Source organism: Spermophilus citellus (genome assembly GCF_964194105.1).
Source record: "Spermophilus citellus genome assembly, chromosome: 16".
Classification (NCBI taxonomy): Eukaryota; Metazoa; Chordata; class Mammalia; order Rodentia; family Sciuridae; genus Spermophilus; species Spermophilus citellus.
The window spans coordinates 51,566,864-51,590,246 of NC_138196.1; the positions used below are offsets into that span (position 1 = coordinate 51,566,864).

General features: G+C 36.3%; 1 protein-coding gene across 3 annotated transcripts; it reads left to right on the forward strand.

The window, feature by feature from the left end:
* Positions 1–2,214: 2,214 nt before the first annotated feature.
* On the forward strand, positions 2,215–23,383 carry UFSP2 (UFM1 specific peptidase 2). Of its 3 annotated transcripts, none has more exons than XM_081268958.1 (12): positions 2,215–2,344; positions 6,112–6,190; positions 7,253–7,436; positions 7,520–7,586; positions 9,883–10,040; positions 10,450–10,642; positions 11,678–11,824; positions 16,239–16,403; positions 16,629–16,753; positions 17,945–17,973; positions 19,967–20,091; positions 23,170–23,383. In XM_081268958.1, exons 1-12 carry the CDS (start codon positions 2,342–2,344, stop codon positions 23,254–23,256), a joined length of 1,362 nt encoding a protein of 453 aa, XP_081125084.1. In that variant the 5' UTR covers positions 2,215–2,341; the 3' UTR covers positions 23,257–23,383. The 3 variants fall into 3 exon arrangements, with proteins under 3 accessions (XP_081125084.1, XP_081125083.1, XP_081125085.1); XM_081268957.1 differs by lacking the exon at positions 17,945–17,973 and adding an exon at positions 18,905–18,981; XM_081268959.1 differs by lacking the exon at positions 23,170–23,383 and adding an exon at positions 18,905–18,981 and having other exon boundaries at positions 19,967–20,092.

The following is a 23,383-nucleotide window of genomic DNA, read 5'->3' on the forward strand; positions in this document are numbered from 1 at the left end:
GGGTTCACTTTCCTTGTGGCTTCTTTCCCCCTTTATGCTTCCTGACCCCACTATATAATTGAGCAGCTTCCCCACAAGTCCCAAATAATATTGTTCTCTAATAAACATTTCCTCCTCTAAGTTGTTTTTGTCAGGTATTGTCACAGCGAAGCAAAGCTGATTAAAACATTACTCTAATGTTTTTGAGCTATTTATTTATTCATTTTTCTTGGTGCTAGGGATCAAACCCAGGGCCTTTCACATGTTAAGCAAGCACTCTACCACTGAGCTACATTCCCAATTTTTCTATGGGAAGTCTTTTTCCAGGGGTGGTATTGGGGAGAGAACTTAGGGCTTTTGTGAATGCCAGGCAAGTGTCTCCCATGAGCTACATTCCCAGTCCCTACATCTTTATGTATTTAAGCAACTATTAGGAAGTAGACACTGGGCATACATTAGTAGGGGGGGGGGACAAACAAACTTTGGTTTATGCTTCTTGGTTTATAATCCAAGGTAAGAATCTTTTATCTTTAATTTAGAGCAAGCTGTTTCAATGACTCAGCAAGCTTCCCTATTTGGAACTGTGCTTATCTGTGTATGAATCATTGCTTAATGTGTAACATCAAAGGGCTAAGTGAAGATTCAGCCTAAAAATACAGCTTGAGAAAATACAACACACTTTCCCCATCCCACCTCTTCTTCTGATCAGGTATGCCTGGAGACTACACATCAGTCATTAGGGGTGTACTGTATGGTTTACAGTTTATTTCAAGCTCCACCCCAACTGCCCAACTAACTAGTATACTGTGCTGCTACAAGGGTTCAAATCCTTAATGCGGCCCACCAGGTCCATTATCAGCCAGCCTAAATTAGTCACCACCGGAACCTACTCCCTGGATACTTGGCTGCACTTGTCCAATTTTCAGGTTGGGCTTTCTCGCCCACAGTCGCCAGTGCATGTTTCATTTTGGTATGTCAACCCCTTTCTTTCTGTCACCCCAATAAAACACTGATCTTCCTATTGCTTAGTTTGTTCATCATTTCTCTAATACCCCTCATCATAGCTGCATGTACGTCTCCTTCCACGCCTTCATCATGTTATCTAATAGGTCAATATTTTATATTTTTGGTGTAGGAATTCTTTGTTTTCCCCATTTTGTTTCAACTAAAATGCTGACTCCACAAAGGCAGGAACTGTGATATGAGTTTGGTTCATCTTCACCATTTTTTTTGAGAGGGGAGTCCTCCTTTGTTGCCAGGGCTGGATTCAAAACTCTTAGGCTCAAGGAATCCTCCTGCGTCAGCCTTCCAGTAGCTGGGATTGCAGGTGCACGCTACCTCCAATGGCTAACTTGGTTCATTATTGTGCTATTATTCCCAGGACACAGGATCTGGCACCCAGTCAAGTGAGCCACAGAGCAAGGGAAGGAGAAAAGTTCTTGCCCTTAACTTTCTCACTAAACTCTTCTTGAGCTACAGTTACAAAATCATTCATTCATTCATTTAACAAATACTTGGCAAATCCCTCCTCCGGGTAAGGCTCCCTGGTAATAGCGAGGAAAACTGAAACCTACCTACCTACCTACCGCCCCCCCACCCCCGCCCCCGGGAGCTGACAATCTGCTAAGGAAGAAAATAAGTATAAGGTAAGTGGAATGTGGCGGGTTCTCTTCAAAAGGCATGGACAAAGTGCATAGGGGGATGAAGAATGAGCAGAAAACTTCTGGCTGAGGCGATGATGAAATTATTTCCCATTAGGAATAAGAAGGCTTGGAGTAGACAGGTATCTAGGGGACAACACCTGGTGTCTGCGAGGAACAAGTCGCCTCTCCCAAGGGCACCTAATCCGACAACCAAGATCAGATCGTCCCAGCTCGGTTCCGGACTTACTGCGCTGCAGGAGCAACTAGGCTCCGCGTCGCCCTCCCGCGCGCTAGAGATTCCCGCCCGGCACGCAGGCTGCGAAAAGACTCCGCACGTTCGGTGCACTGCTGGGGCTTATTGTGCTGCGTTGCCCGGGGTACGGGAGAAACTATTCCAAGTAGGCTAAGGGAGGACACGAGGAGAGTTCCAATCCGCATTGAAAAACACACGGGACGACTTGTGAGGGTCTATAGGATACAAAGGACTCAATCAATCCAATATATCGAAAAAAGTCTTTCGTTTCCCATCCTTCTATCCATCGGCGAGGAGTTGTAAAGTGGTACGTTCTGTGACGTATTGCTGCCGGGCATGCTGGGAATTGTAGTCCCCCGCCCAAGCCCTACCCTTTGGCCGGCGGTGACGCCACTTCCCGGCCGGCCCCAGATCCTGTAGGCAGAAGTAGACGTCCGTGTCACCCCCACGTCGTGACGTCGTGGAAATGGTAAGCGCTTCTGTCCGTCACGGACCCCTGCGTTTCCCCTCGGACCTGGGCAGCCGGCGCAAGTACGGGTCCGAGCCCCTGAAGGGAGGCGGGCTCCCCGGCCCACGAAGGTCGCTGCAAACTACGTAGTCTGGAGTCTGCAGCCTTGGCCTCTCCCAGCTGCAGCCACTAACTTGCACCCTCGGCTCAGCTGCGTTGGAATACTCGCTCCCTGCCTCTCCTCCTTGTGATTGATTTTTTTTTTTTTTTTTTTTTTAGAATGAGCATTATTCGTCGTATTTGAAGGCTATTAAGAAAGAAGGATTTTGAGCTAGGAAAGAGGAATAGCTGTTCAAATAAATACTCTGTTCCCTTAGCTTCGGTGTTGCACTCTCCTGGTTTCCCTCCTGTCTCATAGCTCAGCCAGGTCCTCCAATCCCTATCCTAGATTAACAGGAACACTTAACATCCTATGCTTTCTCCCAATTTTGTATCTCCCGCTTAGTCCTTTCTTCTGAGCTCCAGATTCATAAATCTGCTAACTGTGCCTCCACTTGGATTGCTCATATGTATTTCAAACCCTGCAGGTTCAAAATTGACTCATCATTTTCACCTCCCTCACTCCACATCTCCTCCTACTCCAGGAATTCCCATCTCTGCACATGACACCACAATCCACCTGCCAGCCAAAAACTTGGAAATCACCCTTAACACCTTCCTTTTCTCAAATGAATGTCCAATCCGTAATCAAGTCCTATAGATTCTACTTCTAATTGCCTGTCCATTGTCACTCTCTCCACTCTTGCCATCCTTGTCCTTGCCACTGTTAGTTCTAACCATCTAGGGTAGTCTCCTAAGTGGTCTTTTAAGCAGGCCTTCATGAGTCCGTGCCCTTGTTGCAATGGGCTCCTCTACCTCCAACCCCACTCTGTTCCTCTGGAAGTGTTAATACTCCTGCTACTCCTACCTACTCAACTGTCACATCTTAGCTTAAATATTATTTCTTCAGAGAGGATCTTGATTCAGAAGTCCAGGGAGACTCCCGTGTTTTCACATATGGAATGTTCGTGACAACCTTTCTTTTCCCAGTTTTACAGAAGAGAAATAGACTTGAGCAATTAAACTGGGCAAAATCATGCAGTAAGTAGCAGAATTAAAATCTGCTCTTGCCTATCTTTTTAGCTTTTACCTTCTTTTAAAAAATATTTTTTATTCAAATGTCCATATACTGTTTGTATGGTAATATTGATCTTTATATAACCAACTTCTTACTGAGAGCTACTTCAGTGGTTTCTTTCCCCCTCCCTTTCTTTTTCTTCTTATTTTTTTTTTAACTATGCTAAACAGCAGTAAGATAAATGGTCACCAGTGAGGCTGAATATGTCCTGAACTTTCTTGATTATTTCCTTAGAATAAATTCCCAGAAGCAGAATTGGGACAAAGGGTGGGATCTTTCAACAGTTTAAAATTTTTAGAATAAATAAAAGCAGTTACTCTTAAAGAAAAACAACAAGATATTTGTGAAGTGAGAAAAAGTTGTAATGGTACCTACTTTATGTTCTGAGGATCAATGTCCATAGTCGAGGTCAATATCTATTTAATTCCAAATACGGTTCTCACTGTTCAGTATGATTTTTCAGCCTGATTAAGACATATTTTGAGAATATGACAAAATCTTTGAAACCTCTCCTCAAATACAAGCTCTCCCTCTTCCCATTCCCTACCTTTGCTGGTGTCTTTTGGTCACTCTCTCACACACAGTGATAAAGTTTGTTTGTCATATATCATCATTGACTACCTGGAACTTGGCATATGGACCCAAGTTAAGAACCGTTGATCATTTCCATTTTGCAAGTTCTTCTCCCTCTGCATGTTCCACATTGCAAGTGTTATCCTATGCCATTTAAATTCTATTTTAAGTGGTTTTTATAGTTGTACGATATTCATAATTATTTAACCAATCTTTTGTTGATGGTAAGTAGGTTAAAATACCCTAATTTTTCTGAGTTTTGCAGATTTTCTTAGAGTAAATTTCTATCTGCACAACCACTAGCCCAAAGATGGGACTATAAAAGGCTTAGATTCTTTTTTTAAGTGTATTTTTTTTAGTTGTAGATAGACACAATATCTTTATTTTGTTTATTAATTTTTATGTGATGCTGAGGATTGAACTCAGTGCCTCACACATGGTAGGTGAATGCTCTACCACTGAGCCACAACCCCAGCTCAAAAAGCTTTGGTTCTTATTGCCACTTTCTAAGAAGAGTTTCCAGTTTATACTGACACCATCCCAATGATTTGTTAGTTTCCTCTCATTGTCTTGTCCACCAGGTGTCATCAGATTACCTTCAGTTTTCTTTTTCTATTCTTAAACTGGTTCTTTACCATTTATGTTTTCATGTCATTGTTAAATCCCTCAAGACTATAACTTAGAAATATCATCTTAAAACTGTAGTTCTCAACCTTTTTTGCACATTAGAATCACGGGCATGGGGGCAGAGGAAGCTTTTAAATATCCTTTTGCCTAGGTCTAACTTAGACCAATTGATCATAATTTCTGGGGGTGCAACCCAAGTATCAAAATTTTAAGTTCCCCAGGTGATTTAAGTATGGAAGGTTGAAAACCCTTGATTTAAAATTTAGGGATGTTAAGGTTTGGATATTAGGTATTGAATGTGTTCCTAGTCCCTTCATGATCAATGGTCACTCGGCTACCTTGTCTGGGGAGGGTGGGGATAGAGACGTGAAATCAACACACAGACTCCGGGAGCTGGTGAACGAACTGGCTGGAGACCAGTCTCAGGTCGTTGTCCAGTAGCTCAGTTTATTTTTGGAATGCACATAACGGTTATAGGGTTTGAGTGGGGCGTGCCTGTCAATCATACATAAGCAAGACAATATCCATAAGCCAATCATCTTCTGCCTAATGTAACCGCACTGTGAGGAAACTCTAAATATTGCTGTCGTGGCAGAAAGCAATCTGGAAGGGTCTTTAACCCTTACTGAGTCAGGGATTCCATGCCCTGAAGCCCCTGACTCTCAGTTTCTTAGCGGGGCAGTTTGGCAATGCTAACCACAAGTGCTGAGGATGTGGTTTCACTCCATCCTGCAGGCGCTCCTGTCAGGCCTGAAGGAAGGTGGTATTTCAGGCACTTCCGAGCTGCTAGTAGCTGCTAGCTGAGACTGAAACTTATTCCAACAAGGTATCCCCCAAAAAGCTCATGTTAGGCAAGATAGGAATGTTCAAAGGTGAAATGAGTAGATTAATGAGAGTTGTAACTTAATGGGTGGATTAACCCATTTGGTAGTTTAATAATTTGGATATATTCCTGGGTGGTATCTATAGACAGGTGGGACATGGCTGGAGGAAGTAGATTATGTTTTGTCATTAACATCTTAAGTGCCTATGTGCTGTCTCTCCTTTCTGGCTGCCATGAGCTGAGCAGCTTTCCTCTGCAAAACCCTTTTCCCATGATATTTTGCCTCATCTCGGGCCAAGAGCAATGGAGTCTACTGACCAACCAGAAACTGAACATCTGAAACCCTGACCCCAAAATAAACTTTTCCTCCTCTAAGTTGTTTTTGTCAGGTATTTCGGTCACAGCTATGAAAAGCTGATTAAACACAAGGCATCGCATTTTATTTTTCTCCATAAAACAAGGAACTAATTCAAGAAATAATCCAAAGATTCAAGCTTAATTAATGCCTTACTCTAAAGTCTAATAGATTCTAATTTATTTGAGGATGGGTATGTTTTGCTTCATAAGGGAATTTTTGTTTTATTCTAGGTAATTTCAGAAACTATGGATATACTCTTCAGAATAAGAGGAGGCCTTGATCTGGCTTTCCAGCTACCAACTGCTAATGGTAGGTGTTGAGAAAACTTCTACCTTTTTATCATAAAATTAATGATAAAATATACTGAGATTCCATTTGGCAAATGAAAACAAGTGAAAGACAGGTTAAATGAACTAAGGTTATATATTTAGTAAGTGAATTAAATAGTATTTAAACTTAAACATGGTTATAGCACCTTTACCAGTCCATGGGTAACTCTGTGGCAATTAAAAAAAAAAAAAGTCCCCTCCTTCCCTTGCAGAAAATTATTACAATAAACATAAATATTGCCAATGAGCATAGTGTACGTAATACATCCAGAGCCTAATGTAAATAATAAATCTAATACATTTGTACATTTTAGACTTGCAACTGTACATAACCCCACATCTCCAGACCCTACTTTTTAAAATACTATTATAATAGTATAAGAAAGTCCACAGGAGAAAAATCAATGGGGTTTGTATAAAACAAGTTCTAGGATGTTGTCCTGCTTCTGACTTGGACTACTGCCATAAACAAAGATAAAGAATACCAGAGGAGGAATGTGATGAATTGTGTTTGAGAATTTCAAGATGCCTATGGGACATTAAGTGCAGATTCCCAACAGACATTTGTCTGAAACTTAGGGGAAAGTGGTCAGAATTGGAGCTAAGGAATGTGATGTCCATAAAAGATGATAGCTAATACCTTGATAATAAATGAAATCACTCATTAAAAGTATGATCAATTATATTACAGCCACACAGAGGTTCAGAAAGATAAGAAATGAAAAGTGTAGGAGGAATGAAGACTTAACTGCTAATAGGGATGGGATTTCTTTGTAGGGTCATGAAAATTTTCTAGAATTGGTGATGATTGTAAAACCTTGGGAATATATTAAAAGCCACCTATTTTAAAAGAATAAATTTTATGGTTTGTAAGTTTTATCTTAATTTTAAACAAATAGAAAGGCAAAAATATTTGTTATAATTAATGGAAATGGGTATCTGAGAGTCAGTTTCACTATGTTTTACTTTCCTGTGTATTTGAAAGAATTCAGATTGAAAAATCTAATATTTTTCTTACCTTTTACATATTCTTTTAATTTAGAAATTTTTATCAAAAAGGCGTTAAAACGTGTATTGAGTGACCTGTCGAAAAAGCTTTCTTCAAATGCACTTGTATTCAGAATTTGCCATAGTTCAGTGTATGTATGGCCTAATAGTGACATAAACACCATTCCAGGAGAACTGACTGATAGCTCTGCTTGTAAGAACATAATGCGCTTTATTAAGTAAGTACATTTAAAGATTTCTAGAAATGTTTTCAAAACATCACTTCATATTTTTAAATGTATCTGTGTATCAAAAATTTTAGATCTGAGCAGGAAGAAGATACAAAACGAAAATTCATGAGAAAGAAAGACAAAAAATTATCAGACATGGTAAGCAAATCACTTGTCTTCTTTATTAATAAAAATATTAAATCTTCAAATTTGGAGCTAAGATCTTATAGATAGTTTAATCTAACCTTATTTTTATAGGTCAGAACATTGAGTTTCAAAAAGATTCTGTGTCTGTTTCATATATCTAAACTTTATCTCACTATAATACATATCTTGGAAATTTTTTTTAATGCTTTCTTTGTTTTCACAAAAATAAGATAGACTTGAATACTTTTACAAGTCATTTAAAAGTAAATAGAAGTACATAAAAATACTCAATCTTACAAATGACAAAGGGACATATGACATGTAAAATAATGAATGCTAAAGGATTTCTTGTTCTTCACACTGTTTTTTGTTCTACTGATTTTCGCACCAGTATTACTGATTACCTGCCATATTCCACAAATTTTTCCAGAGATGAAAAATGGAAACACTTCTTCCAGGGTACAAAGTTAGAGTGACTATAGTGTTTTTTTAATCTGATTGGTGGACAATGGGTGCCTATGAGATTAGTGAGACCTTATTAAACCACCAGTTATGAGAATAGAGAAGAAAAAGTGGATACAAAAGATATTTAGAGTATGCAATGAATTGTATTTGGAAATTGATTGGATATGGCACAGCCAGTTTCTTACTTGAGAAAAAATGGAAAGTGATGAAGATATGAGGTCATTGTGAGTATGTTTGACAGAAGTAAGACACAGACGAGCTATTAAATTTACAAATGTGATATGCACAAAAAATTGTGAGGTGGAGATTGATTTGAAAATTATCAATAGTTAGAACGTGACATTTTGAGTAGTACATGTCAGTTATTTCAAAGTATATTCCCTGATTTGAGTTTGTATTTATGCTTTCTGGTCATTAGATTCCTGTATTATGGTCAGGAATATCACTGAAGAGATATTATGTCCTTTCCAGTATAGTGTACTAAAGAGGCAGATGCTATCAATTTGTTCTAATTCTTAGTGATGTTAACTTTCATCACTTACTTAAGATGGTATCTACTAGTTTTCTCTGCGGTAAAGGTACTATATATTCCATTATGATTAATATCCCACGAGAGAGTACTTCTAATCCAGCTCTTAATTGCCATTGTTAAATTTCACCAGAATCCAATATGATGCTTACAACCTGGTGATTTTTCTATGGTTTCCTTCTACATATATTAGATAGCATTGTACTATAAGGAAGAGTCCGCCTGCCCCCAATCCCTCTTTATTTTTTTCTCATTTGCATGGAAGCTTAGATTCTTATTTTATGAAATGGACTATAATCTGGTACTATCACTAGTTATTTTAACACTTATATTTTCTAAGATTTGACCAATAGAAGCACCTTCAAACCTCCTCTGTTGTCTTTTTGCAATTATATTTTTGAGCACTCCCTTCTGTCTTCCGTAAGATAGTCCAGGTGCAACATATTCTTTCCCTGTTCCAGCTCAGGAATCAGTCATTCTTCATGGAGTATGCATATATATATAGATACACACGGGCATATCTATCAGTGTAAGTAATATTGATTCCTTCAATACCACTTCAATTCCACCAAGTTATCAACAACTCCCAATGAGAAGCTTGACTGCCAGTATCCTCAGTATTTTGCAAAATTTGTTCAGACACAGAAAATAGTTTTAGACTGCAAAAATCAAACCTAGTAAATACAGCTGAACATTTGATTATAGGTCTGTATGTATTTAAACCAGGGGTATATAGTCAAAGTTCCTTTTGTGTGAAGTTATCTTATGGTGTTTGTTTGAATTTTTTTAATATATATATATATATATTTTTTTATTTATTTATTTATTTTTAAAGAGAGAGTGTGAGAGAGAGAGGGAGAGAGAGAGATAGAATATTTTTTAATATTTTATTTTTTAGCTTTTGGTGGACACAACATCTTTGTTTGTATGTGGTGCTGAGGATCGAACCCGGGCGGCACGCATGCCAGGCGAGCGTGCTACCGCTTGAGCCACATCTCCAGCCCTTGTTTGAATTTTTTAACAATTAAAATCCATACGAAAGTTGAGAGACTAGTATAATGAACCACGGTGAACCTATACCTAGCATTAACATTGTGTCAACACATGACCAGTCCGATTTCATCTTTACTTCCTATCCACTCTCCCTCTTTGCCCAGATTATTTTAAAGCAAAAAGAAATTTCTTAAGATTTGTACTTTTAAACAATTCACTGCAACTTTATGTATTGTCCTTAAAAAAAAAAGGTCCTTTTACTTATCCTTCATATTTTGGGCGTAATGTTCAACAAGTTGACATTGCTGTTTATCTATATAGCATCAAATAGTAAACATAGATCTTATGCTGGAAATGTCAACCTCTCTGGCCGCTGTAACCCCCATCATTGAAAGGGAAAGCGGAGGACATCACTATGTGAATATGACCTTGCCAGTCGATGCAGTTCTGTCTGTTTCTCCAGAAGAAACATGGGGAAAGTAAGTATTTTTATACTATTACTGCCACATTTAAATGAAGACCCTTCCTGCAAAGTAATCAGAGCCCATTTTTAGATATTAGAATGGCATGTTTGAGAGGTTGTTGTTTTTACTATGATTTACTCCTTGTTTATTATCAACCAAAGAGTCACCTAGTAATTATTTATTTGGAGAAAGTAGGGTAGCATGCCAAAAACTAGAGGGTTTCCCTTTATCCACACAGAGTGAAAATACAATTTCTTTTACTTGACATGATTTAGACTTCTTTTAACAAACCTGATCCAGACTTGTTTTAACTAACCTGATCCAATCAAGTTTTTACTATGTTAGAGATATATTAGCTCTACACTTTGATTCAGTAGCCATTAAGACTTTTGTTAATACACTTGTGTATTTCCTCCCCCCGCAGAGTTCGTAAACTTCTAGTGGATACAATTCATAATCAACTAACTGATATGGAAAAATGCATTTTGAGATATATGAAAGAAACATCTATCGTGGTACCTGAACCATTGCACTTTTTATTACCAGGAGAAAAAGGTCTCGTAACAGTTTCATATCCATCAGGAATTCCAGATGGCCAGCTGCAGGCCTATAGAAAGGTAAAATCAATTCATTTATTCTTGAAAAAGACAATGACCAGTGTTCATGTTATATTTATTTATGTATTTCCAGTAAAAGGAAATTATTTTGTAATTTACCTTAAAAGTATGGAAATAAATTATTATTTTTATATTATTTAATTTCTGTTTTCATGGAACTTTTTTGGTATTACTAATGAAAAAATATTGTGCTGGTTATATTTTAATTTCAAATGCTCCATTTGGTTCATACATTCTATGGAATTTTTTTAATTTTTCTATAATGAAATGCGGAAATGAAAAGATGTAGCATGTTTAGATTAGCTGATGATTGTTAACAAATTGCTTTTCCCTTCTGTTACTTCCAGATTTGTGGGGAAAAAATAAATAAAACAAGATTACAGTTAAGGAAGGAACGTTAGAATTTATGCAAATGCTGATTATCATCTATGATAATACTTTACCTTAGGTAGGGTTATTAGGTTTTATTAGATGAATTTGGATAAAAACATAACTAGCATTTAAAGAAATTAGATTTATTGGTAAAAATGACTATTTTTTTAAGTGTATCTTTTTGATATGTGGCCTTGCCTATAACCCATCAAATTGTATTATGGGGCCATTTTCCTAAAATCTATCCCTAAGAAGTAGTGTAATATTCTAACCCTGTATACCTCTCTGTAAATGCAAGGTGAATTGATTTGCAGAGGTAACATCTATCCAAGGTGGTCTTTTCAAATACTAGAGTACATAGGAGTGATGTCAGAGTTTTAAAAGTAACTATTACATGTTTTTTAATACAGTTGAGAAAATATCACATTTTAAACATGTACATATATTTTTATTTTCATGCCATTTTGGTTGGTTTAATACCACCAACTTCTACTCTATAATTTAATCAGTACCCTTTATGTTTGTAAAGTGCTCTTAACATGATTTTTCAAAATACTTTGATCTAGTTTTATCTTTGTCAAATATAATGTTTTTATATCTTTATTTATTGACAAAGAATTTTGATCATTAACTTTTTTCTTTGTTGATTCTGATTTCATTTAGGAGTTACATGATCTCTTCAGTTTGCCATGTGACAGACCTTATTTCAAAAGGTCTAATGCTTATCACTTTCCAGATGAGCCATACAAAGATGGTTACATTAGAAATCCACATACTTATCTTAATCCACCTAACATAGAAGCCCATATGGTGAGTTTTAACTAATTGCATATAAGAGTCATTTGATCATTTGTTTCATTTATTTTTTGTTGGTACCCAAGAGAAGTTTTAAGGATTGATTCATAATATATGTCATCCCTAAAAAATTAATTTATCACCTATTTCTTTGAACAGTCTTTAAGATAGCAGTAATTAACATAATAGTGACCTGAGAGTGGAGAGTATATACCACATTTCTCTTATTCAAATTTCATTCCTTGATTTCTTTGAAGGTTTGTTCCATTTTTTTCATTCTGAAACTGCAAAATCATTCTAATTAAGGGCATATCTGCACAAACCACACTGAAGGATACATTTGGCAACTTTTTGGTCTTAATTTCTACACGTCATCTACCTGGTTATAAGGGATAGATTCTCACATAAAGGATAGATTCTCCCTTAAATAAAAGGGATGGAGAAAGGAGTTAAAAATACATGTAGGCTAATAAGAAATAGGAATAGGAGCACAGCTGGCCCTCTTAAAACAAAGGAACCCTGAGACTGGTAGCTGTCCGGGTGTCTGTCAAGTCCTACATGGACTCCTTGATGGCTATTCTGTTGCTTTCTATGTGTCTGTTTTTGATCCTGAGTGGCCTGTTCTATCTTTTCTCAGTTTCATACCTTCTGTATCCTCATTGTTTCAGTTTGTGTAGGACTTTTTCCTATCCTTCTTCTTAACTGCTCAGTGTGTGCTTCATTTCAACTTCATTACCTGCTCCTTACTGGTTCACTCTGTACTTCTCAATTCAGATTCCCAAAAGAAGGAAAATTTAATTGGCTGTCTTTTCATAACAATTATTCAGCACCTTCTGAGTGTCCAAGGGCTTTTGTAAGAAAATCTGAAGAACTAAAATTGAATATATGATACAATAGGGGCCTACTTTTAGTCTTATCCATCTGAATGCACTTAGCTCCATCAGAACTGTGGACACACCAGCTTCTCCTAGAAAGAACTCTGAGCACTCACTGTTACATGTACATACAAGAGTCTTTAGAGAGCATTTCAGGGTTATTAAATGACTCACTTATTTTGAAAAGATGGGAAGAAATCTTGAGACCTATTCCTTGTTAAGAATCTTGCTATGATAGTAATAAAAACAGCATGGTACTGGTACCAGAACAGGCGGGTGGACCAATGGTACAGAATAGAGGACACAGAGACTAATCCACAAAGCTACAACTATCTTATATTTGATAAAGGAGCTAAAAACATGCAATGGAGAAAGGATAGCATCTTCAACAAATGGTGTTGGGAAAACTGGAAATCCATATGCAACAAAATGAAACTGAATCCCCTACTCTCGCCATGCACAAAAGTCAACTCAAAGTGGATAAAGGAGCTAGATATCAAATCAGAGACTCTCCGTCTGATAGAAGAAAAAGTTGGCTCCGATCTACAGATTTTGGGGACGGGCTCAAAATTCCTTAACAGGACACCCATAGCACAAGAGTTAATAACAAGAATCAACAAATGGGACTTTCTTAAACTGAAAAGTTTTTTCTCAGCAAGAGAAACAATAAGAGAGGTAAATAGGGAGCCTACATCATGGGAACAAATTTTTACTCCTCACACTTCAGATAGAGCCCTAATATCCAGAGTATACAAAGAACTCAAAAAATTAGACAGTAAGAAAACAAACAACCCAATCAACAAATGGGCCAAGGACATGAACAAACACTTCACAGAGGAGGACATACAATCAGTCAACAAGTACATGAAAAAATGCTCACCATCTCTAGCAGTCAAGGAAATGCAAATCAAAACCATCCTAAGATACCACCTCACCCCAGTAAGATTGGCAGCCATGACGAAGTCAAACAACAACGAGTGCTGGCGAGGATGTGGGGAAAAGGGTACTCTTGTACACTGGTGGGACTGCAAACGGGTGCGGCCAATTTGGAAAGCAGTATGGAGATTCCTGGGAAAGCTGGGAATGGAACCACCATTTGACCCAGCTATTGCCCTTCTCGGACTATTTCCTGAAAACCTTAAAAGAGCACACTACAGGGATACTGCCACATCGATGTTCATAGCAGCACAATTCACAATTGCTAGACTGTGGAATCAACCCAGATGCCCTTCAATAGATGAATGGATTAAAAAAAATGTGGCATTTATACACCATGGAGTATTACGCAGCACTAAAAAATGACAAAATCACGGAATTTGCAGGGAAATGGATGGCACTAGAGCAGATTATGCTTAGTGAAGCTAGCCAATCCCTAAAAAACAAATACCAAATGTCTTCTTTGATATAATGAGAGCAACTAAGAACAGAACAGGGAGGAAGAGCAGGAAGAAAAGTTTAACATTAAACAGAGACATGAGATGGGAGGGAAAGGGAGAGAAAAGGGAAATTGCATGGAAATGGAGGGAGACCCTCATTGTTATACAAAATTATATATAAGAGGTTATGAGGGGAATGGGATAACAAACATGGAGGGAAATGAATTACAGTAGATGGGGTAGAGAGAGAAGAGGGGAGGGGAGGGGGGATAGTAGAGGATAGGAAAGGTAGCAGAATACAACAGTCACTAATATGGCAGTATGTAAAAATGTGATGTGTAACCGATGTGATTCTGCAATCTGTATTTGGAGTAAAAATGGGAGTTCATAACCCACTTGATTCTAATGTATGAAATATGATATGTCAAGAGCTTTGTAATGTTGTGAACAACCAATAAAAAAAAAAAGAATCTTGCTCTGTCACAGACATAGAATCATAGAATAGGAAGTATAAAACAGAGTTTTATACTTTTTGTTGAGACAAAAAGTATAAAACTCTTGATGGTTTTTCTAGTAGATGGTTACATAAATGTTTTCTCTCTCAGACAATATTCAGAACTCCTCCAGGGTAGATATTATATCATATATTCTCTTTTAATTCTTTAAATTAGAGAACTTTGACACTAAAAATACTAAGTGAATACTGATATATTTGTGACAATGAAATTCCTTATCTGTATTACAAAGGAGCCAGAAGCATTGATAATAATTTTTAAATATTTATTTTGTAATATTTTATATGTACATATAATACATATGTAAAATGTATAGCATAGCAAGGAAATGAGTGCCGAGGAGCCCCTACTTATTTAAGCACTAGAACATTATCAGTCTGACAGAGCACTCCTTCCTTTTTCACTCCCTGCCTCCACAACCGTTCCAAGAAGGATTCTTACACAGTTGACCCTCCATATCCATGGTTGTGCATCTGTGGACTCAGTCAACACCCTGATCAAAATTATTTTGGGGAAAAAATTATGTCAGTACTGAACAGACTTTTATTTCACAAGCAATTCAATTGTTTTAGAAAATAATATTGGTTTATAAAAAAGGATGTGCATTCTTAGCATTATATTACAACTAAGAATTTTATAATATCAACCTTTATTTTAGAGTTATTAAATAACACCCTGGGCTGTTTATAAAATGCAGAAGCATTTTATGAATCCTTCACTTATTTGTTTATACATTCCTTTAGTCCTTCATTTATTCATTTAGGCAGATCATCATTTATTCAACAACATTTGTATCAATTGAGTGCCCAGTCTGTTATAGAAGCAATGTTAAGTTAAACATCAAATAGTGATATGCTTCGGAATAAAGTAGGCTAAAGATGATGTCCAGGGCAGAAGACAGGTGGTGAGAGTGAGCATGCCATCTTTAGGTTGGATGGTCAGGGAAGGTCTCTGACAACTTAATGGAAACCTGAGTGGAAAAAGGGTGAAGCTATAAAATTATTTGGGTAAATAGTTTTTCTATCCAAAAGAACCTTAAGGCTCTGAGGTCAGATTATCCCTGGTGTATTTGAACCCAAACCAGATGAAGAAATAGGGAAAAGCAAAGGAGATGAAGTTGGAAAGGAGACCACTGTTGGGTCCACTGTTGAGGAACTTTGGTTTTTAATAAAATCAAGAAAGAGGGTATAATGTTAAGCCATAGTTCTGTGAAGGCATATTTATTTATTTATTTTTCTAATTTGTTATATATACCAGCAGAGTGCATTACAATTCACATATTACACATATACAGCACAATTTTTCATGTCTCTGGTTATATACAAAGTATATTCACACCATTCATGTCTTTATACATGTACTTAGGGTAATGATGTCCATCTCATTCCACCGTCTTTTCTACCCCCATACCCCTTCCTTTCCCCTCCCACCTCTTTGTCCTATCTAGAGTTCATCTAATCCTCCCATGCTCCCCCTCCCAACCCCACTATGAATCAGTCTCCTTATATCAGAGAAAACATTTGGCATTTGGTTTTTGGGGATTGACTATTTTTACAAGGTTCTAAAGCAATAGTCAGAACAGTAAACATGCCTCAGGCATATGTATAAAATATGTACTTCTATCTTAAGTTAATATTGTGTTATATTTCTTCTTTTTATATAGATTTATGTGGTCCAGGGCATATATGGTTATCACCATTATATGCAGGATCGGATAGATGACAATGGCTGGGGCTGTGCCTACCGATCGCTGCAGACTATCTGCTCTTGGTTCAGACATCAGGGATACACAGAGAGAGCCATTCCAACACACAGGGAAATTCAGCAGGTACTAAACACCCCATTTTAAATTATAAGCAAGTATATGTTTTATTAGCCATTAATAATTTAATATAATACCATTAATAATTTTTATTGCCCTGTGGTGTAGACATATTGTTATTTTGAAGGAAAAAAAATATTCTCATACTGGTAATCAGAGAAAATACCCTAAATGTAATTTTTAATAGTTGTCATGTATATGGATTTTTTTTATATTTTTAAACACATAAAGGCTCTAGTTGATGCCGGTGACAAACCAGCAACATTTGTCGGATCACGGCAATGGATTGGATCTATTGAGGTACAGCTGGTACTAAACCAATTGATTGGTATAACTTCAAAAATATTGTTTGTCAGGTAAGAACACTTTAAGAAATTAGGTAAATCATTTCGAAGTGACAGTTTGTCATTTTTTTAAAAATAATTTTAAAAATTATATATTTTCCCCTATTTATTTTCACTCCTTTCTCTTTCTCCTTACTTTATAAGTTTCATTTTTTAACCCTAAATTTTTTTATTTGCTCTTAGAAGACTTTTGAGTTTACAAATAAACTGTGGTATATAGCTTCATTGTCTAGGCCTAATTTTAGCCTATACAAAGAAAACTTACAAGTATTTTAACCTTTGTATTTACAAAGTCTAGTTTGGGGTATTTTTGGGTTTTTTTTTTTGGTAACAGGGATTAAACTCAGGGGCGCTTAAACACTGGGCCATTTCCCCAGCCCTTTTCTATTTTTTATTTTGAAACAACATTCTGATAAGTTACCTAGGGCCTAAGTTGCTTAGGCTGGCTTTGAACTTGTAATCTTCCTGCCTTAGCCTCCCAAGCTGTTGGGATTATAGGCATGAACCACCACATCCAGCAAAAGTCTGGTTTTTGAGTGCGTAATTCTTCAAAAAGTCTTGAAAGGACAAAATCAAATCTTGATCTGTGACTGACATTTTTGTTTGCCTCTTGCTCTTTTTCTAAGATATTAATAAACCAATAATGTGTCCAAATAATATACTTATCTTACAATTCTAGAGAATTCTATTATTAAAATGAGAAAATATAAATTAAGTTATATCACTTTCTCTAACCATAACTAGTTAACTCTATATTGTATGACCTCAGGTGTTTAAATGTATTTTTTAATTGATAACTATAGTTATAGTATCCTCATTATCAAGTGCTTTAATATGTCTGATTTCACAATTGGAATTTGGAATAGTTATGGAAATCACTGCTAAATAATGACAGATTAAGAAGCAAATAATTTTTTCAAGTGAGTTTTGGTACATTAAAACATTATTTATACATTCCCTATTAAGCCAAAAATTAAGGTTTAAATCATCTGGCACCTCCAAAAAAAGTAAAAACAAAAACAAAAAAAACATACTAATAGTGCGTGATTTATAATGGGCCAACTTATGATTTATTACTTTACAATGGCACAAATGCAATAACTCATTCAGTAGAAACCTTACTTTGAAATTTTTTAAAAAAATATTTTTTAGTTGTAGATGGACACAAATACCTTTATTTATTTATCTTTATGTGGTGCTGAGGATTGAACCCAGTGACTCACCCATGCTAGGTGAGTGCTCTACCACAAACCCAACTCCCTTACTTTGAAAATTTGATCTTTTCCTGCGTAGTGATAGGCAGTTTAATACTCTGGTGGTGGTGGGCTAATTCCCCGTTAGCCATTTGTTTACAAGGAGAAACGTTATGTACTATGTTGCTAAACTGTGATGTTTGGTATATGAGGTATCTTAAATGCATTTCCAACTTATAGTGTTTTCAATTTAAATAATGGGTTTTGGGGATGGAATCCTATTGTGAGTCAAGGAACATATATGTACCTCCCTTTACCTCTCCATCTTTCTTTCCTTTTCTCAAAAGTAGATATTGCATAATAATTATGTTGTACTTAACAACATTTTGCAATTTTCATACCAACTTCACAGACATACATTTCAGTCCTAGAATCTCCTCTGTCACGTCTATAGGTAGGTATTAAGGAAGAGAAAATACAGACTCAGAAATGCCATAGCTGGGGATGTAGCTCAGAGGTAGAATACTTGGCTAGCATGCTTGGCCCTGGGTTTGATTCCCTGCACCACCAAAAATACATAAATAAAAAACTCTCCTTTTTTCTAATAATTAAATTTCTGCATAAGAGTGCCCTGGACATCAAGATGAACAGTTTGAATCTCATATTAAAAATCTAGAACCTTCTTTATGCAGTTCCAGAAGAAGAAAATCAGGCCTTTCTTCTTTCCTAGCATAGTTAGTAGCCTTAAATATTTAGAGTTTCTGTTGCTTTAAATTGCTTTCTAGTCACCTTTGGCGGTAGGTGGGGAGGGATGCTTTCTAAGTCTGTTCTCTACCACTTGATTTTTACTTTTTTGTTTCAATAACAAACCAAAAGGAAAACAAAAGGTAGAAAACATTGGCTCACCAAACTCATTATTTGGCCTTAGTGTTCAAAGTAGTTCATCTAATGGAAAATGGTTTCTTTCTAGCCAAGGCTCAGAAATGGCTTCACGAGGACGGGAACTGGCTAATCATTTCCAGAGTGAAGGCACTCCAGTAATGATTGGTGAGGTATCTTGAACATCTCGGGCTATTTTGATAGAGTGGAAAATGTGTGAAATGACTTAGTAATACTTAAATGTTGCATAAAATAAGTCATTTTAAACATTTTAAAATTAAATTCTATACCATAATATTGGCTCTCTGGATATTTTAAAAATTTACAAGGTTCTTGACAGGTTGTAAAAAAGATTATAATAACAAAAAGAAAAGCTAAGAAAAGAAACCAATAACTATATTTAAACATTTGGAAAACTAAGAGAAGTATTAAAAAGGATAAAGCTGCAGTGGCACACACCTATAATCCGAGCAGCTTGGGAGACTAAAGCAGGAGGATCAAAAGTTCAAGGCCAGCCTTAGCAACTCAGTGAGGCCTTGAGCAACTTAGCAAGATCCTGTCTCTAAATAAATAAATAAAAAGGACTGGGAATGTAGTAAGGTACCCCTGCATTCAAGCCCCAATAGCCAAAAAAAAGAGATGGTCACTTGACTAGACATCAAAAGTCATGGCTCAGTCACTTGGCTATCTGTGTGACACTGTGCAAATGACTTAACCTCTCTGGGCTTTATTTGTAGAATAAGAATATTGGGTTGGTTGATCAAAAGATTCATGAGTCTCTGAAGAGGCAGAAAGAGTAGGTAAGCAATATCATTGGAAATATCAGAGCAAATACAGCAGAGGCTCTACGGCAGTGATTATTCTGTTGGGAGGAGTTTGGAGCCTCTGGCTCTTATCCAATTTAGATAATTTAAAGGATATGGCAGCAGAATACAAGCTTTATGTGATTATGAATACAGGTTGCATCTTTCATGTGTCAAGGATAAAATTTTACCTTTTCAGAGTATATTTGATATCATGATCTTTTACAATTAGGGTAATGAATTTTAATGCTATTTAGGTCAATAAGTAGGCAAAATAATCTGTCTCTTTATTTTAAAATATAATGGCAGTTGAGATGGTTTATGCCTCTGGTATGTCATGTCTTCTCTAGGAGGAGGAGTCTTAGCCCACACAATACTAGGAGTTGCATGGAATGAGACGACAGGGCAGATAAAATTTCTGATTCTAGATCCACATTATACAGGCGCTGAAGATCTGCAAGTTATTCTGGAAAAGGTAAGTATCCATTTAACATAAATTTAGCAACAAAGCCAAGAACTCAGAAATGAAGGATAGCAAACTAGATATCAACAGAAAGATGACAAGCTGAGGGCAGTGAGGAGGCATTCTAAGGCTATCATGAGTAACTGTCTCTCTATACAGGGAGACTAGAAGGACAAAGTCAGTTGGAAAAGATAAAATTTAGGTTAAATTTGTAAAACCTTTCTCAGTTTTTATATTTAATAATGGAACACAAAGTTCATAAATATATCACTTTAGAGATTTTATAGCTTTATACAAATAAATACATCCAGGTTTACTGATGACTTAAAATATAAGGGTAGAACATATAAACTTTTATAATTTTAAAATTAACTAGAAATAGCCAAGCAAAATGCTGGAGATTATGGAGGACTGACTGCTTTTGATTTATTTACATATAACCTGATCTTATTCTATAGAGATTTTGAAGTTGAGACCAACTCAAGAATATTTGTTGATGTTTTACAATATCAGTTAAAAGAAGAATTAATTTAAATTGATTTATAGGGAATTCTCACATATGAAAATTGAGTACTAAATCTTCAGGAGACAAGTATTTTAAGCCATAATTAAGCCAAATTTTAAATAACAATTATGTTCTATACCAAATATGTTAAAATTACAAAGAACGCATACAACCTTTTAAATCATCAACTAATGAATGTATCCTACTATTTTATTACTCATTCATTACTCTTCATTTTTGTCATGTTTTCCTTAGGTCAGTATCATTAGTATCAAAGAAAGGTTTCTCTGAACTTTGTAGTTGGAGTTTAATTAGGTCACTTTTTGCAAAGAATGGGATGGTTTTAACATTGAAATTCATTGGTGAGGTATTTTCAGAAATTAAAAAAAAAAAAATGTAATTACACCTTTCTAAAGCCCTAAGGATAAAAAGTCAGCAATCCTGAAAGAAAGGCACGGGCTGCTCGAAGAACTTACAGGAGTTAAATGTGCTCAGAGCAAGCTGCAGAAGTGTGGCTGGAGAGACAGGCAGGAGCTAAAGCCAGGCAAGAACCCCAGGAAAAGCCTTATTTTCATCAGGGGAGTGACATAGATATTACTTCTTTACCACAGGCTTGAGGTGCTTTGCACTAGATAGAATTATCTATGCAAGATTTTCTGAAGTAATTAGAGGAAGTCAGGTTGTCCCCGATTGCTTTTTCTATAAATTGCAGTCTCCTCCTTTTGGGCTATTTTGATAAAGTGGAAAATGTGTGAAATTAATTAGTAATATTTAAATGTTGCATAAAATAAGACATTTTAAAATATGTTTTCAAAAAATATGTTAACATTATTTTAGGAGTTATATTTCTGTAGAACGCTGCAATAGCAGGAACCCCCTTGACACACAGTGCTTACAAGAAACTATGAAGCCAAAGCCAAGTGCAGCCATCAGTAGAATTTTGACTGTCACTTGATGCAACAGTCTAAGAGGCAATTCTGCCTCTTCTGTTCCTCTTTACCCTCTTGTGGAGCTTTCCTGTTTACATTCCTGGGCCAGTCATCTCCAAGAAGCATCGTCCTCCATATACTTACCTTTTGGCACATTCTCCACCCATTTCTCATTTAAAAAAAAAAAAAAAAATGGATCTGGTTGCCAGGAGAAAACCTACATGTCTGAAAGTATCAGAAAAGGTTAAAACAAAAATGGTATAAGCCTTTTTATATATGTCTGTTAAGAAAACAGATTTTAGGGCATTGAATTAAAGTTTGGTGAAAAACACACGCCAATAAAATAGATTATTAATGTTTAGAAACATCTAATACATGGTAATCCAAACTTAATGGTGGTTGCCTAGGGAGAGGATTTTTTTTCACTTTGATCATGTTTGAATTTTTACAATGTATGTTTTTGCAATCAAAACAAAAAACACAGCCTAGCATGGTGGTGCACACCTGTAATCCCAGCGGCTCAGGAGGCTGAGGCAGGAGGATCATGAGTTCAGAGCCAACCTCAGCAACTTAGCGAGGCCTAAGAACCTCAGCAAGACCCTGTCTCTAAATAAAATATAAAAAAGGGCTGGGGATATGCTCAGTGGTTATGTGCCCGTGGTTCAATCCCTGACCCCCTTCCTAAAAAAAATAAAATAAAATAAAAAGATCTTTTCCAGTAAGACCTCCCCTCTCTACACACACACACACACACACACACACACACACACACACACACACAAAAAGGAGCTAAGACACTATCTTTTATAGCCACTCTAAATTTTAGCCAGAATATCCTGACTTAGTTAAAAGAATAAGATGACTGTTTTTCTTTCCATGGTATCTGAAGAGTCCTCATCTAGCCTCTTCCCAATTATTTCTCAAAGCATTTCATTCTGAAACAACATAAACCAGTCATCAGCTTTTTCTTCTTTATTAATCAGTGGTCCTAGAAGAAATTTTATAAACTTTCATATAATCATATGATTTTGTTTGAAAGTAATTTTGTCTGCATGAGAAAAGGATTAATACTGACATGAAGAATGGCAAGTAGAAATGATTATAGCCTGAGGAAAAAGAAAGAACACAGAGTACAGCTCATGGGGCAAGATCAGTTTCTCACTACCATGTTTCATCCTATCTAGGATACAACCAAATAAGCTATACTTGTTATTGACTGCCAGAGATATAAAACTGTGCATCTTAGGACCCATGAAGTGTGTGGTATCTGGACTAACAATTACTATTAGGAAGTTTTTCTTTTTTGATAATTTCTGTGACTAAATAATCTAGAATTAAAAGTTTAAAATCTGGGTTGGGGTTGTGGCTCAGCAGTAGAGTGCTCACCTAGCATGTGCGAGGCCCTGGGTTCCATCCTCAACACCACATAAAAATAAATAAACAAAATAAAGGTATTGTCTCTAACCAAAAAATAAATATTAAAAAAAAAGTTTAAAATCTGTGTTGAAAGGACCCAAATAAGTTACTTTTCTACAGTTAGAAAACTCTTGAATTATATAGGTATTAGAGTCCTATTCCAGAGCTTTGTGCTGCAATTTCTAGTGAGTGGTCTTAAAACTTAGTAAAATGTTTTCCTTTCCCTTTTCCCAAATCCAGGGCTGGTGTGGATGGAAAGGTCCAGACTTTTGGAACAAGGAAGCTTACTATAACTTATGTCTTCCTCAGCGACCAAATACTATTTAAATTATCTTGGACTCAAAGACTATAGTAAAATGGTATTATAAACTTGTTAATAAAAAATTTTAATTTCAAAGTAAATCCTGAGTGTAGTTTGATATTGAACTGTAACCTTTTGCAAACATAATAACTA

Bases quoted from the DNA above. Each gene is read 5' to 3' on its own strand.
- UFSP2 (XM_081268957.1), top strand. The intron at 16,404-16,628 runs GTACTAAACACC...AAACACATAAAG, and splicing joins CACACAGGGAAATTCAGCAG to GCTCTAGTTGATGCCGGTGA. The intron at 20,092-23,169 runs GTAAGTATCCAT...TCCCAAATCCAG, and splicing joins TGCAAGTTATTCTGGAAAAG to GGCTGGTGTGGATGGAAAGG.